Source organism: Tyto alba, unplaced genomic scaffold, assembly GCF_018691265.1.
Source record: "Tyto alba isolate M040663 unplaced genomic scaffold, T.alba_DEE_v4.0 Super-Scaffold_17, whole genome shotgun sequence".
NCBI classification, from domain to species: domain Eukaryota; kingdom Metazoa; phylum Chordata; class Aves; order Strigiformes; family Tytonidae; genus Tyto; species Tyto alba.
Genome location: NW_024881279.1, coordinates 5,921,186 through 5,938,074, shown reverse-complemented (window position 1 = coordinate 5,938,074; position 16,889 = coordinate 5,921,186). Strand labels below are relative to the sequence as shown.

The window sequence follows — 16,889 nt, the reverse complement described above, 5'->3', positions numbered from 1 at the left end:
TGTATGATCGCAGTAGGGTGCAAATATTACATGGTTTGAGTTAACACTGCATTTGCTTTGCTAGAAAGCTCAGAAAGGCGGTAATTCCTCCAAATCAGGAATTCACTCTATAAACAGTGTTTTGGAATAAAAGTGAACAACAACTTGCATTCCTCCTTCCCACAGAAAGAAATACTCCCTAGGTAGCAAACAAAAATTTGCTTTACAAAATTCCTTTTTATTTTCCCTCCTGTCATTCCTTCCCAATTGTTAACAATAAGCTGTTTACTCCCTGTCGTTGGATTTCATGTGGTTTTCTATAGCACCATACCAGGCATATTTTTCATGTTCTACTGCTGAGTTTAGTAACTTAATGATCCTTTTAAAAAGAAAAGGTCAGGTCTCTAACTCTCTGTACCTTCTTGTGGTATGTCCCCCATGCTTTCTCAAAGTATCCACAACCAGTCAATAAACAGTCTGAAGTTCTACTCTGCCAGTAGCACTGGGAGAGTGGGTTAGGTGGTCTTCACTTCCTCCCCATTTTTTTGCAGTCACATTAGTGCAAGTTATAGTCTAATCTGAAAGGAACAATTTTGCAACTCAGCAGATAGTGGTAAGCCCTACCTTTACTGGGAATATTATGTAATTCTTCAGCCTTTCAAGGCAATTGCAAGTAGCATAGCTACAGTAACCTCAGATCCTAGGTGATAAGTAATTTGTCTTGCTATTCCATACTTTCAGCAATTAAGAAACATCTTCTGAAGCCTTGCAACTAAGACATCAGTGTGGTGTTCAGGAATAACTATGAGAAAATGTATCTTAAATATTCACTGACTTAGCTTCAAGGACAAGGGAAAGAGTGGAACTCTTCTCGGCAAAGTTCCTATGACTCATGAGCATGTTGGCTGAAGTGGCTGTAATAAGCTAAATAGTTTCTGAAAACTCTTGGTCAAGGAAGTGTTTCTGACCAAAGTTTGAAACAGCTTAGATTTAGTTCTGTTATGAGACAACTGAAATTATATTGCTTTTGTAGCTCTTGGAGCTGAATACTAAGATGACTAGAATGCTGTTACCCAGGAACATTATGGTCATGACTGTTTTGATAATCTCTAAATTGAAAATACTTTATTTAATACTAAATCAAAAATACTTCAGTTAACTTAGAAAAGGCTATTCCTGAACCGGTTTTATGAGGTTCATGAGAGGAAAGGGAAAGTACACAGGGCCCAGGAGAAGTCAAACTCTGTGGAGGTGCTGTTCTTTCAGTAAATTTAGCTGAAGTTTGCTTCTAGTCTGAGCACAAGACTCTTAATGAGAGCAGCATACTAAGAAGGCACATAGATTGTTAACAGAAAAAGACCCCATAGTGACACAGATGTTTTAATTTAGTTCTACTGCTGACCATAAAAATTGGTGATAAAGATTAATTATTTGTATTATCAAATTTGTAATGGTCAGCAGCCCTTGCAAAGATGACAATTCCCAGTGAGCTGGGTTCTGCATGACCAAACACACGGAATTGTTTCCACCCCAAGAAGTTTACAACCTAAATACATTCAATAATTAAAAAAAAATACCTGTCAATTGAACTGAATGAGCACAAACAATTCATTCAGTCTTGTCAATGAAGAAACTGGTACAGTTGGAAACTCGTTTTCATATTGGAAAAATTTTGAGTCAGTTTTACATGAAAATTGGAGATTAGAAAGATGCTTAGGCAAACACAAAACTATATGTTTATTCTGTGAATCACTTATCGTGAGGAGATACAGGAAGTTTATGATAGAAAAAGAATACACAGTTCACAACATATTTAAATTTATAGTTCAGCATATGGAGAAAGATATGAGCTTCCAAGGGTCATTTCATTGGCTATTACAGATACTGCCCAAAATATTCCATACACAGAGGTAATGGCACCACTGTTTCCACAGAAGTATTTTTTGTCTGTATCTATAGAGTCTGCAGGGAGAAAGAGTGATATGAAATAGTTTCAGAGACTAAGAGACTACCCAATTCACTGTAACTTGAAGGTAAATACAGGTCATATCAGAGAGATAAACATCTCAACATGGGTTCATTTATCTTGGAAAAAAAAAAAAAGAAAGAAAAGGGAAAATGTGATCTTGACTAGACTGGATGGTTGCAATAATCCATCCAGCTCCTTCGGGATACAGAATATCATATATTTTTCATCAATAAAGTAAAAATATCTAGAGTATTTTTCTCTTTAGCAACCTTCTGTTCTCCTTCCTCCTGCCTCGCCTTAAAATCAAATATTTTGGAGTTTTTAATTTGGAGAATGGAATCGCAACTAATCAATCAGGCTTTACATCTGAGATCTCACCATTCTGAACGTTACCTCATACGAATCCTGGTGATTGTGCCTGCAGGGCTACCACTGCTTTCTAAAAAGATTACATGGACCAAAAGAAACCACTTTGTTTTGCCTTCTGGCTTTCTGTGTGAAACAAGTGTCATGGTGAAATGCTGACAAAATCCTCTCATGTTTTCTAGCTTTGAAAAATTGCAACACAATGCTAATGCTGGAAGCAGACAAGGAAACAAGCAAAATATATATAGGGGGATTTTGATCTGTTTTGCTGTGGTTTTGTGTTTTGGTTTTTGTTTGTTTGTTTGTTTTTTGTCTTTTTTTTTATTGAGCTACAGTATAATACTTACCAAAATTTGAGCAGAGAACAGGATTGTTCCCTTCTGTACAGAAAAAAGCACAGAAGAAAGGAGAAATCTTATGGACATTATATTTACCCTATATATGAATGCATATATAACAGGTTTCAGCTATGCAGGACAGTAAAGGTTAAAATTCATCCTTGTACAGTATGAGACACTAGCATCCAGGAGATGTTTTGAATTCTTAGATTTTTTTTTTTCCATCCTTTATATATAGCCTACACACTGAATTACACTGTTACAAATTCTTTTCCTACTCTACTCCTGCGCCACTATATCAGAGCACCATCCAAGGGAACAGAGCAAACTGCTTCCCAAATAAGCTTGCAGCAGCACTTGATCACTGAGTGGATGCTCTGTTTTAAACCAAGCTTTTGCCATCTGTTCCTCTGCTAATTATGAATGCTACAGATATCCACAACTACATTGCAAGGAAAAGAGTGATTAAAGCACATGTATTCTTTCTACAACACATCTCTGTTGTTTATCTCAAATGAAAAGCAGTACCGCCTGCCACACAACACGCAAGTCACACAGTAGGAAGACTTCATAAGGGCAGATGCTTATGGCTTCTGCTCTGGCAATAAGCCAGTGGTGATTGCTTGGAGTGCAATACGTGGATAGTCAGGTCAGGGTCATGCAGGATACTGAGAAGCAGCTAAATAACTTGCAGTTGCATATTTTCTAAATCCCTTCCTGCGCTCCCCTCCCTCTGACCCTAATGCCGTCATCAACCTATCATTTTGGAATCCTCTTTAATGAAGCAAAACACGTTTCTCCATATCTACCTCCTTCCCATTTTGTCTGTGATAATAAATTCATTATCTAGGTGCACACAGAGACACATGTCATGTTCTTCATTTCCTCTTTCTGCCAAGCATTTTCCATGAGAAGACATAGATCTCTGGGCTCTAGAAAAGATCATTCCATGATTTCTTACTTGATAGAGCATGTCCCATCTCAGCCATGAATCCTCTTTGTCGATCCACTAAATTATCCAGCATTCATTTGCCTATGACATAGATTGTATGTTTTGGGGTTTGTTGGGAGTTCTGCTTGTTTGTTTATTTTGTGTTTTTTCTTTTTTTTGTTGTTTTGTTTTGTTTTTGTTTTGTTTTTTGTTGTGTGTTTTTTTTTTTTTTTTTTTTTTATTACTCGCTTGTTCGGGTTTTTTTTGGTTGTTTGGGTTTTTTTTTCCGTTTGGTTGGGGGTTTTTTCCATTTGTTTGTACCTGTAGTTTCTCTTTTTAAGGAATAACTGAGGAAAACACATTTATTCCATCACTGCAGTTTCAGTAACTCCTAATTTCAGGAAGCTTCAGCTTTGAAATCAGACATGTCCTAAGGCTTCAGCTTAGTATCTTATTTTATATCTACACACCTGCTTATTGAGTTCAAATTTTATAGACAATCTTGCATCATACTGGATGGAACTCATCAACTGCACCATTGCTGCACCATTGGTAATGGTTTTGCAATGATGGAGGTAGGTTTCAAAATTGCTTCCTGTTTGCAGATTCTTTCATTGCTAATGAAAACTACAGCCATACTGAGCACATACCACATCTATCTCTATTTGTACATTGCCCTGATGTAATAGAATATTGTTCATTCTTGATTACAAAGGGCCATATTCTGCCATTAAACCATGGATGGAGTATCTCAACAGAAATGAATGCATAGATTCTGTGGCTACTTAAAAAAATACTGATGGCAGGATATGGCCTATAAAAATTTGTTTGAATTTTTTGTCCTTTACATATAGAGACAGGACTATTTGTGATGGCAGATGTTGCTTTAGAAGTGAAATTTTCAATATATTTTAAAATTATTCTAAAATTTTTTATATTATCTTTTTATGAATGCTCAAAAATTGTCCATATATACCCATTAAAATTTCTTGTACTTGTGTTCAGCCTTTTCTCTTACAAGGCATTGCACCTGGGTAGGAAATGCTTACTCACAATCTCTATCAGCACTTTCTCAAGGGGAAAAAACATTATTTTTCATCTCAAGTTATAAGAAGTTCATTACAAGACACAAAATCTTCACTCTGCCAATCATTTTAACATTAAGACAAGACACATGCATAAGACACAAAGCACCTCTTCATAAGAATAGTCAAAGGCTTTATAGAAAGAAAAGGAGGCTAGATACAAAAATAGACATTTGTGTCACATAAGGATCATCATTTCAGTCCATCTTGCCTCATATTCCAATGAAAATAAACCATTAAGCATCTTCTTATATCCAACTTAACCTTGTTATATAAGCATGAAGAGACTGATCTGAATTACTATATACTTCCTTATGAACAAATATATCTGTTTTACCAGTTTCCTTCATGCTGCAGAACTGCAGTTATATGCATGACTGAGTTGTACAGTATTTTTCCAGTTTATATTCATACTAATTAAATATGGCATGATTTCTTTCTGGATGCTGTTGTCCTGATGAACCATAATGTGGAGATTCATGGCTGTGTTTAAAGAATATGGAAGACAATTCTGTATTTAGAACACTAATTATCCTGTGCCTACAGATACCCTGAATGCAGCACTCCAATGTTCTTTTATGTGAAACAATTTATTTTTTAGCAGAACACAAGTTGTTTAGAAACAAACTTGTTTAGAAACAAGTTTTAAAGATATCAGTAGATTTAAAAATCCTAAGAGTCACCAGTTTCACCAGTTGTAGTTTAACATTAAAATAAAACAAGATACAGGAAATCTATGTTGCCTAATATCTCTGCTTTAAGAGGAAATACCTAGTCCCCCTTCAATATGATATCAAACTAAAGGTGTATCTATCTAACATTTTAAATAAATACATAATGATTAGTTAGCATCAAAAGGATTGGTTACCCTGGCTTCACTTAGGAAAAAAAGGACAAATTTTATTCCTTATCTAACTTGAGTGAAGCTTATGTTATCAAACAAGAAATTAATTTGACCCAATAAACACTACTGTCAGATACTGGCACATATATCCAGTGGAAAGAAGGATACAGACCTGTTAAGCTTTGTCTTTCTGTATTCTAACACAGTACATAGCTCAGTAGAAGAGCACTGTCCTGGGACTTAAGCGACATAAATTTTGTTGTTAGATCTGGCATTAGCTTGATGGATAACTCTGAACTAGCTTTATCCTCTGCTTCCACATCTGTCTAATCTAGGTCCACATCCCCATGTGCCTAACCGTGTCAGAAGAGTGCTTTGAGATGCAGCCAAGAGCGCCCCAAATGCTGAGCTGTTCCTGCCCGTGGGGTTCAGCACCGGACAGATCTGTGCCTCACACTGTGCCGACAGCTGCGACCAGACCCGCTCTGTGACGTGCCCGCAGGAGTGGGACGAGAAGGGCCACCAGTGTGGTGGGGCTGGCACATACACATATGCTGGGAGAGTAACAGAGTTGCCCTAGAAATCAGAGTATCAAGTACAACAGGCTCTTGTTACCAAACAAGAAATGACAGGCATTTCTGAATGCACTAAAACTGATTTTTATTAATATTTACCAATTGCAATCAAATTCTACCAAGAACCTCAACATCTCTAGGACACACCGAAATGTTACTCTAAAAATATTTTCTACTCACTCCCTTGGACAAGCAACTCAGCCTCACTTCTTAATCCTGCAACTGTAATTTTCAGCCTCTCTCCCATTCCATTCTCTAACATTTAAGCATTCTCTGTGTCCAATTCTGCCAACTGCAGCTGCCCGTACCTCTCTACCTCAATTTTCTGTTCAGGTTCAAGTTGTCTAATTGCTAGAAGTTGAAGAGAAAAGCAGAGAGGACAACATGCAAACACTAAACAATAAAATGTTGAAAAGCTTCTGAATAGCCAATGGAACTCAGGGAAGAAAGGGCAAAGAGATCTCCAAGCTAAAAACACATAAAATCTATTCACAGATTATACTATGACACTTCAAATGAAATTATATACACAGCTGAGTTTCCTGATTAGACAGTTTCAAAATAACCTTCATAGACAGACAGGTATCACTACATCTATCAATCCCAGTGTTAGTCAGAGTTCAACTGTAAAACATGATAAATTGAAATCTTCTTCAAAAACTTATCTGAATATAGTTACTCTAACAGTAATTTTTAATAAAGTATTTTTCTATCTGCCCAGCAGAGAGCAATCAGTGGATTTATGACACTAAGTTCATTAAGAGGACAGCTAAGATCACAGAATTAATTGATGCCCCCCCTTGTACCTATTCAATGAGAAAGATTTTCTGTTATTCTAGATTACAAACCAAGCCATAGAAGTGACAGATAAAAGACCAGCCTACTCCCTGCCAAAACCTCTATTCAGTAGCTTAGCAATTTATCTGTAAACTGGATTTTGAATCATATCTTAGCCTTGAAACGCATTAGACATTAGATGTTCTGTCCAAATATGTAATTCAATTTCAGCTGCCAACCTGCAACAGCAAATCCACCAATGATAACTACTGGTGTTACCTACCTGATGAGAGACTACTTACATGGAGTTAAGACTTGCCAACTTTGCAGCAATAAGGCCCTGTGTAAAGCTGAAACAGAGTTAAGTGTTGGAACTACAGAAATTCACACTGGAAGCAGTGGCATTACCTTAACTTTGCTCCATTTCAACTCCAATTTCTTGTTTTGTTTGGAATCTGTAAAAGTATTTTGTAGACTGTAGATGTTTGGTTTTCAGATAGGTTGATTCTTCCAGGGACTTTGAGGATGCTTCTTCTATTTATGCTGCCCAGACACCTGATCTTTCAGCCTTTTCTGATTACACAAAGTCCTCCAAAAGCCAAAAAGAACTGTTTCATCTAACTGGTCTTTCATTTACAGTTATTCTTTATCTAACAGAACACGAAGATGAGGAATATGAGAATCAAACTCAGGTCTCAGTAAAGTCTTTGAGAATTTGGTTATCAGCTTCAACGTAACTAAGACTTCACTACAGTTCTTTTGGATGAATCTCATTTTTGGTTACACAAGGAAAGAAATAATCAAACAGCCCTTGAATAAAGAGATGTTATCAAAAAGAAAAGAGTTTTCATGCCCTGGGTGTAATATTTGACTTCCATTTCCCTCATGAAGTCTTGCCTCTTGTGAAAGCAGCTCAGCTGCCCCACCCCAAATTCAGACAGTCTTGTATTTTAACCTCAAAAAATGCACACATTGTTAAAGATGTGCTGACTGAAATTACATATTTCTAGACTCCTGGTTAAAACCATAAATATAGAGCAAACCATTAAAGTATCTGAAACAAAAAAAGGCAATAATATCCCTGATGTTCAAAACATACTATCATAACCAAACTTTAACTATTGGCACTTGAGAATGAGTCTGATTTTCTCAACCCTAATCCTGGACAATTTACCTGAAATAAAACTAGTATTATTTACCCATGGATACTTGAGCCTAATAACAGCTGTTACACTAACAGACATCAGAACTTAGCCTCCTATAACTATTTTAAATCCACCCATTTTATATTACACTGTCATGGTTTGACAGGAAGCATGTCTCATTTGTGTGGAGTTTTCTACCCTCTTTTTTCCTTTTACAAGAGTGAGTTTTGAAAAATATATAAACAAAATCTCTCTCACAACTGTGTACTGGGTTTAAAATTTGTTGGTTTTTTCTGCCCCCCCTCCCCCGCAAGGTGCTAACATTGCAATACATCAAAACTGGCTCTTCTGCTTTTTTATTCATTTTTAACCTCACATTCATCAAGAAAAAAAAATATTTCTCTTTTGTCCTTACAAAGATGCAGCATGCCCTTCACATCATTATATTTCCTATAGCTCCTGCTGCAACTCTTAAAAAATACAGTCTACATCCAGAAATGTAACAGAAGATTCACCTCCCAGGAGTCTGTCAAAATTACAGTTTAAATTTGTATTAAAGTGAGCCCCTATGGAAAAGAAATCCTATTAAGGGGAGGGAGGAGAGGGGAAGCAGTAGAATACAAGAATGGTTACTCTAAAAACTTCTAAAATATATTAATGAAAACTTCAAATTTACAGAGTGCCACAGCAGGGATATGATTTGTGACTTCAGTCTTCAGAACACTTCTGTAAGTGAGGACATTATTCAAGTTATAATATATAATATTGTACATATAATACAGAAACTAACACTCTAGTCCTCTACTGACCTATTTAGCTTTGGAGCCTTAAGTAATTCCTAGGAAAGCTGGATAAATATCAATTAATTACAAACAGCTAGTCCTCTGTACCTTCTAAGTTAATTATTCTGACATAAATGCCATTATTTTTCCCTTGTCCACTGCAGAAGGAAAGTGTTAAGTTTGAGAAGGGCATTTTTAGTAAGCATATATCTTCCGTTTGTAAGAAGCTGATTATGAATTACACTTGTACAGATTCAGTCTCATGTTTTGCTATTCTTTTAAACTTCATGCAGCTTTGGCAAGTACATCTCAGCTGTAATTTTCAATCACATATATATTCCAGTCTTGTCCCTCTGTAGAGTGAGAATTTCCCTGCGAGACAATCTATGCTGAGTGTCTGGGTAGACTTATAAATCACATTTCAACTCTGTTGTACTTTGCACCAGATCTACTGGAATCCATACACACAATCTTCACCTTCAATTAAATCTCAAGGTGGGTTTGGAATGATAATCTCCTGGGAAGCAAACCTGAGGTGCCTGTGTCCCATCATGTAAGTCAGCCACTTCACTGACTGGTTACATCCATTACCAAGCTAGTAGGTATTCTTCAAGTGTCCTGTAATCTTCCCTATGACTATCTTCACTACATAATTAGCAGGGCCTGAATGGTTTCTCCAGGAATATATGTATTTCATGTATTGATTACTGAATCGCAGAAAAACCTGTGCTTACATTTGAGGTGAAGAATGTAGACAGTGTGATGTTCTGGTAATAAATTGTTGGCAGAAAAAATACTTCATTCAATCAGTAGACCTAAATAGAACATATACAAAGAAAATACAATCCAAAACTAAGTAGTTTCCCCTTAGCATCTAGCATATCAGGCAGCACTGTGAAATTGGCTGAGTCTTTGGTAGTGAGATCACACTGAAGGCATGTATCTACCAGGGAAGAGACAGCAGAAAGAGCCCAGTCTACACAAATGAGCTGTTAGCTCAAAAATCCCAAAGGATCGATGGATACTTGGGGACTGCAGATCAGGTTCCACCAAACTAGCAGCTGTATGGATAGGGAGCAAGACAACCATCTGCAAGGGGCTTTAAACTTAACGAACAGACACATGTGATCTAAAACTCCAAGGTCTCTAGAATCCCCAAATCCAGGTCCTTTTCTTACAGTTTACTACATCCTAATCTTTTTTGTTAACATACAAGCCACATATTGAAACCAAAGTGCTCATTAAGATAACTTTTTAAAAAACATAAATGTGGGTGGAATTCAGGAATAATGTTATTTTTGTCACCAATTATCTACTTTTTCTTTAACTCCACTTCACAGAAGGCAGCTTTTGCTGTCCCTCTCTCAATAAACATTCTGAAGCAAATCTACTCTTACACAATTAGCTTTGTGTGAGCAAACTAATAATGTATATTAGTTTAAAGCAGGCTCTTTTACCCTATGATGCTGAAAGGCATTTGACTCACTAAGTCCATAAAAATTTGTCTCTCTTGGATTTCAGTGATTGGAAGTGCTCACAATATTTGTAATTAACTATTTTCTCCTATACATTGTACAATTTTATTTCTACAACAGAACCAGAAATCTTTCATTTTATGCATTCCTACAATATATTTGCTCTCCTCAGAGTAGCATTACTTTCATTACTGAGAGTAACTCTGCAAATCAATAAAAGTACACAGGTTTTCCCTCTCATCTATTTCAAGCTGAGTTGCCAGGACCCAGAATAAATTCGTGTTAGCTCTCAATTCCATGACCTTCTACTTTGTACTTTTAAATTTCATTTCATTTATATTACTTGAGTTTCCAAGGTCTTCCAATTCTGCCTGCTTGGTATTCCAACCCTTCTCAGTATTGGTCGTGTTTTCCAACTCACTGCTATCAAGTTTCACTACCACACTTCCAATTTTGAGCTAAACAAATCACAGAAAGGTAAGTGCAATTAAGGGGAAAAACAGTGAAGAAGTGTGAAGACCCAGCCCAAAGTCCAACAGTCCGTCAGTGGCAAAACTGGAGCAATATGGGTCCCCCATCTCCTTGCCCTGTATTTGCTTTTTCACCTAACACTGCACTTCCAACCAAGTGTGAGAAGGAACTCATAGCCTCAGAAAGGTGACATACATGAATAACTGACTAAATTGTCTCTTCAGTGGATCATATGAGGGGATGGTAGTCCATGACTAACCTGGGAAATCTAATATCTAATCTAATCTACTTCTATTTAACTATTCACGCTGCTGATAGTTATACATAACTTTATCCACAGTAAGTCAGAAATGTATACACACAGGTGATGACATTTCATTCCTTGCTTCTTAACCATGTACAGTCTCAAAGCATCTCCAGGCATATAATGCATGGGGGTTTTAACATGATAGCCTGAACTGAAACTCTGTAAGCAACAAAATTTAAAGAAACATCTTAGTTAATGCTCAGAATGTGGTCTGGCAGGCTGCCATGCATAAACATGCACTGAAACCAGAGTTCATGCCAAGATTCTTAGTTTTCAACTTCACAGCAATTCCTTGTATGGTTTATACCAGATCCTCTAAGTTCATTTAGCTTTTTTCTCCTTTTTTTGCAGTTTAATCCATAGCTAGTTGAACTTATTACCTTTTTATATAAAAGCATTAATAGTGTAATAGACATAACTCCAACTAGAAGTAATAGAATTACTCTGTTCATATACTTTTGATTAAAGACAGGCCTAACACTAAGAGGACACTTATTCTGTGCCAAGCCCCTATGAACACAATGAGATACTGCAGTGTGACCTATTTCAATAACATGTATGGCTATTCACTTAATAAATGCTTTCTAAGACTCGTAAGAATTCACATTCAGGTGTCAAATTTGCACTGAAACTCCTCTTAAGCCAAAAGATCTCCCTCAACAGATTTGGTTGAAAGGTTGAGTCCTTAACATTTGTGTTCATAATAGCAAAAGGTCTAATTTGACTCTCATATCCCTGATGTCTGCTTTTCCAAGCCTCAAATCTGTACAAAGGAAGTAACTGCAGGTCCATCCTACAGACTCTACCCTGCTTACTTTTTTTTTTTCCTACTAATAATTGTATCGATTTAGTTTTTATTTTTTCAGATACTTACTAAACTAGACCTAGTCAGTTACTTAAGTACGTACCAAGCCACATTCAAGGTATGGATCAAGTGAATAATAAATTCCATATTATCACAGATCCTGAGCTCTGTCCTTTCTTCTTTATAGCTTCAGCACACAGGAAGAGAAATACTATTACCCCTAGCTGTAAAATGGGACATAAAGCAGAGCTAAGATTTCATCATTGGTCAAACAGAAAGCCCATGGCAGACAAGGAAAAAGGGATGGAAGACAGACAGGAATATCAAGTTCATATTGTACTGAAACCTTATTAATACATCAGATATTATACCATTGATACTGGACAGCTGGACAATATACAAGATTTTCAACAGAATGTGCCTCACAACACATCAGTCACATTGGTCTTACTCATTTACAGGCTTTGCTTGTTTTTTAAATGGAGCACTTGAATATTCTACAGATTGTACTCAACTTGTGAAAACATTGTATTGTATTGCTTTAAACAGATCTCTTGAGGTCTTCTGAAAATGTTGACAAGTCAATGTTTCACACTATTAAAGTCAGTCAAACTTAAAAATTTAGCCTGATTATGTGAATATAATGCAGACTTCAAATGAGGTGCATTTCTGTGCTCTCTTTTCACAGAAGAGTAATGACTGCTGGGCCATTAAGTGCAGCTACCATGCTGTCTTTACCCAAAAGAAATATGGGTCATACTGAAAAAAACAATCAATAGCTGTCTTCTCAAATCAGACCATATTGGACAATAGTTCAATAAGACTGACCAACCAATTGATTTTGAAAAGAATAACTGAAAAAGTTGAGAGAAGTCCAATTTAAAATTTTATATTCAATTATATATCATCTGTAAAAAAAACACCCAGTACTGCAACATTATGACAGATTTAGACACACATGTGTGTGCAGATATTTGAGCTCCATGCATGTACAGAGTTTAAAGTGGCCACACCCAAACCAATCAAATCTTAGCTCCATACATACAAGGGTTTCTCCTACTCCACATAAGGGCACAGTTATGTAAATATTTGTGTAATTTTATTTATATAACATGACATAAAGCTCAGACAGATACTAAAGATAATTTTGATAATTACTGCAACCTCACTTCTGCTGATTTACAGTCTACAAACCAGTCCTTCTGCACTATAGTAGCTGTAGTGTCAGACCCAAGAAGATTTTAACTGAAATACTACTTCTATACTCCAGAATCCTGTGCAAAGCCCACAGAGAACCTCATCTAGTAATGATGTATGTGCATATATTTATATATAGATAGTTAGTTTGGGAACAAAGGGAAGATGGGAAGATAGCTTCCCTACAATTCAACAATTATGAGTGAACTGCTAGTCTACCCCATACATAGCAGTTAATACTGTTATGCTGCATCTCACTAGTCTTTTAACAAATGTTTTAATTATCTATTTCCAACAATGCAGGCATGAAACAAGGACCAGATTTCTTCTAATGACATCTCTGCACATAAGAAGCATGCTGTTTCTACTACACCTACTACTTTGGCAGCAATTCTACCTATTTATGTCTTCCTCTGTGGACACAGAGCCTCTCAGAGAAAATTATGACATGGTAAATCACTTTGGTTGAAAACAAGTTATTAAGAGCTTCATTAAATAGGCAAGCCTTTTATATTTTCTTTTTGGAAAAATCTTAGTAGGAGATTATTAGTAGTGTCTGTTAATTTGCTCCATAAAAGGTTTCATAGATAATCATGCAATCATAACATGCCCGTTTTGAAGCAATTAAATAAAACCATTAAGACAGCTGGGTAGAAAGATACTGAAACTCTGCATGAACTTTATGCTATTTGCTTTTGCTTGGAAGAGGACTGGTTAAGAGGGTTTTTTCCCATCAAATGATTATTTTTATAAAAAGAGTTTTGAGGCTTTACATTTTTTTAATATCATTTTCAGAAAGTCTAAAGAAAGCATTTTTGGTTGTGAAACCTTAAAACATGAAAGCAGTAATCTTCACTAACATCTTCCACAGGAAAAGGAATAATTTCACTGACAATTGCAATTGTGAGACTGGGGACAGGTACAAGAACAGAATTTGCAAGGACTCCAGGCTTCAAAAACAAACAAACAAAAAGAAAAACTACATAAAATTAAATAAAAACTTTAATCTCAAGAAGTCTGCTTAATACAAGGCCTCTATTTGGAAGGAGACTGCTGAAAAATCCCTTGCTATAAATCTATCTTTTGATATAAATCTATCCTTAGTTAAAAGTGGTTTTGGATTAATTTGTCAGTCCATTCAATTTACTATTTTCAAATGCTGCTGAATTTTCACATCAAATGAAATTCTTAACTTGCGTTCCCCAGGAGACTAAAACACATATTAACAAAGCTCCCTTGGTGTAAAAAAAAAAAATAAATAAAATAAAAAAAAAAAATCTATGAATCCATGTTAACTGCAGAATCCCCTTCATAAAACAGTAGTTACTGCACTAGCATAGGCTTTTCCAGACATCTATTATACGATAATTTCAATAGTCCCAGTAGGTGGATGTCATCACAGTGACTGCACACAGATATTCTGACATATCTGTTGATACCATTGTTGAGGCCATACTTTGTTATATTGAGATTCAGAGCAGCGTGATTTCTCAGACACAGAGATGACCACAGCTACAGAAAAATGTAGAGAATGAACTAGACAGACAGGTCACATTTAACTGTAACACTTTGACTTTCTCTTCCCAAAGTAAGATACAGTGTTAAGATCACAGAGACAAACACAAAGTATCAATGTTTAACTTGTTAATATGTTACAAAACACCAGAACTTCCTAAACAAACAAAAACATTCTTACAGAATACTCCTAGCAGAACTGCTAGCCAGCTCTACTCTTCCCTTTCCAGCCGCAGCGCACGAATCCCATGCAATAAAGAACACTTAACCTCAATGTGCTCATGCTCAACATTAACAACGTTTCTTTTATCCAGCCTTGGGCAGACTGAAGCAATATCTTCTGTGTGTGCTCCAAGAAAGCTTTTTCAGCATATAAACAGAAGCAAAAGGAGCTCCATAAATACTACATTTACCATAAATGTTGCGTTTCCCTTTATGCAGTCATTGACTTCATACACACAATTATATTCAAACTAAAGGAACTCAGAAACTAATTTTAAGCTTAAGAAATTGATTTGTTTTGTACAGGTACATGTCATATCACATCTTGGATTTACCCCTATTTTCCAGATTGAAAAAAAAAAAAAAAACCAAACCAAAACAAAACAAAAAAAACTGAATCAAAGCATTTCTTCCTCCAAACCTATAGCTGCATCAAAGATCTCCATGAGCAGAATTGACAATAAATTGTTTTCCACCAAATCTACAGGAAAAAAAAGCTTCTCCGTTTACCACCTTGTGGCCTGAACTGGTAAATATTCCCTTACACACACACACCGTTTCACAGTTAACTAGCTTCTTAAGCAGCAGGCACAGAAACTTCGCTCAAAGTTCCTTCCCAAAGGAAAACTGAAGACCATATGCTTTCAGTGAGCCTGACACCGAGTCCAAGCTGCCCCAATCGATGGGTTCCCTGACAATGCCAGGACTGATTGTCCAGCTTCCAAACAGCTCTGAACATCCTTCACACAAGCAGCAACCAGTTGCCCAAGCTGCATCTCTCTTCTACCCGCAGCTTCTAAAAGCCGGCAGCCTCCCGTTAAAAGGATGCTACGGTAAAATGGAACAACAATAACAAAGAAGTATGTGGTAAATGAAGAAGTACTTACATCCCTGAATTTGTTCCAGTACTTGTCTTTATCATACTGTGAAACGGTGCTCAGCCATTTGTCGTTGTCCAGGAAATTGCCATGATTGCTATTACTCGTGATGATTTCAGGATGCCGGCTCTCCACTTGCAGGAAGCACCAGGCAGCGATTACCAGCACCCCCGACATCTGCAAGGAGAGGAGAGGTGCGGAGGGGAGCGGAGAGGCGCGGAGAGGAGGGCGGCGCGGCCGCGGGGGCAGCTTCCTCGGGCAGGGAAGTTTGAGGGGACCCGAGTTCGGGCTTGGTCTCCCCTCACGCCCCTCGCCAACTTCTGGCTGCGGAGCTGCCAGCTCCGCTGAGACCCACCCTGATTGCCCAGCCTAGAGGGGCGGAGAACACCACCACCACCACTAATAACAATAATAATGCAGGTCACCTGGGGCTGGGCGGACACCAGCCGAGGGAGAACAGAGCGTTACGAAACCCCAAGAAAGCCCCCCGCGGGAGCAGGCAGCGCTGGCTCGGCGAAGTTTGGCTGCCAGGGCGGGGAGGCAGCTCCTACCTCCGGGCAGTGCCTCCGGCCGGGCTCCAAGCACCGTGCGCGCCGCCGCCTCCTCTTCCTCTTCTTCCTCCTCCTCCTCCTCCTCCTCCTCTCCTTTGTGCGTTCGCCGCTGCTCGGGCAGCGGGTCGGGGAGAGGCGGCGAGCCCCGCGTAGGTGCCCTCAGCGGCTCCGGGAGGGTGTGCGCGTCCGTGCGCGCGCGCGTATGTGTGTGTGGGGGGGGGGGGGGTGCGCGCGCGCGCGCGCGGGTGCCGCGAGCCGCGGTCTGGCGCCATCTACCCGCCGAGCGGCGGCGCGCGGCGCCCGCCTGAAGGGGGGACACGGGCTCTCGCGCGCGCCCGGCCAACGGCCGCCCGGTAACGGCCCCGCGGGGAGGGGCGGAGGGTCCCGCACCCACGGGCGCAACCTGGGGAGTGTGTCCCTGGCGAGGGACGCGGTGGATGTTTGTGCGGGCAGACATCTCCGCTGAGAGAGCGGCAGTGAATTCTGTGCTCCAAAGAGTTACGGAGCGGTAAAACTGGCCTTAAAAACATAAAAACAAACAAACAAACACCGGCTTCTATAAACCCTGAGTAGGATAGGACTGTCTTGAGTCAATGGTTCTACAATTTGCAAAAGTAATGACATTTCAAAGGCTAGTAGTCATCCCAGGTTTCTTAATTTCTTTTGGCAGGGAGTTC

At 38.3% G+C, this 16,889-nt stretch overlaps 1 protein-coding gene across 2 annotated transcripts in view; it reads right to left on the bottom strand.

Moving 5' to 3' along the window:
• Positions 1-16,406, bottom strand: part of SPOCK1 (SPARC (osteonectin), cwcv and kazal like domains proteoglycan 1) — a 322,834-nt gene extending 306,428 nt beyond the window's left edge. For both annotated transcript variants that reach the window (XM_033006056.2, XM_033006057.2), the window contains exons 1-2: positions 16,213-16,406; positions 15,671-15,838 (exon numbers count right to left, since the gene is read on the bottom strand). In XM_033006056.2, coding sequence (XP_032861947.1) covers positions 15,671-15,838 — 168 coding nt within the window. In that variant the 5' untranslated portion in view covers positions 16,213-16,406. The remainder of the gene's footprint in view (positions 1-15,670; positions 15,839-16,212) is intronic.
• Positions 16,407-16,889: the final 483 nt, after the last annotated feature.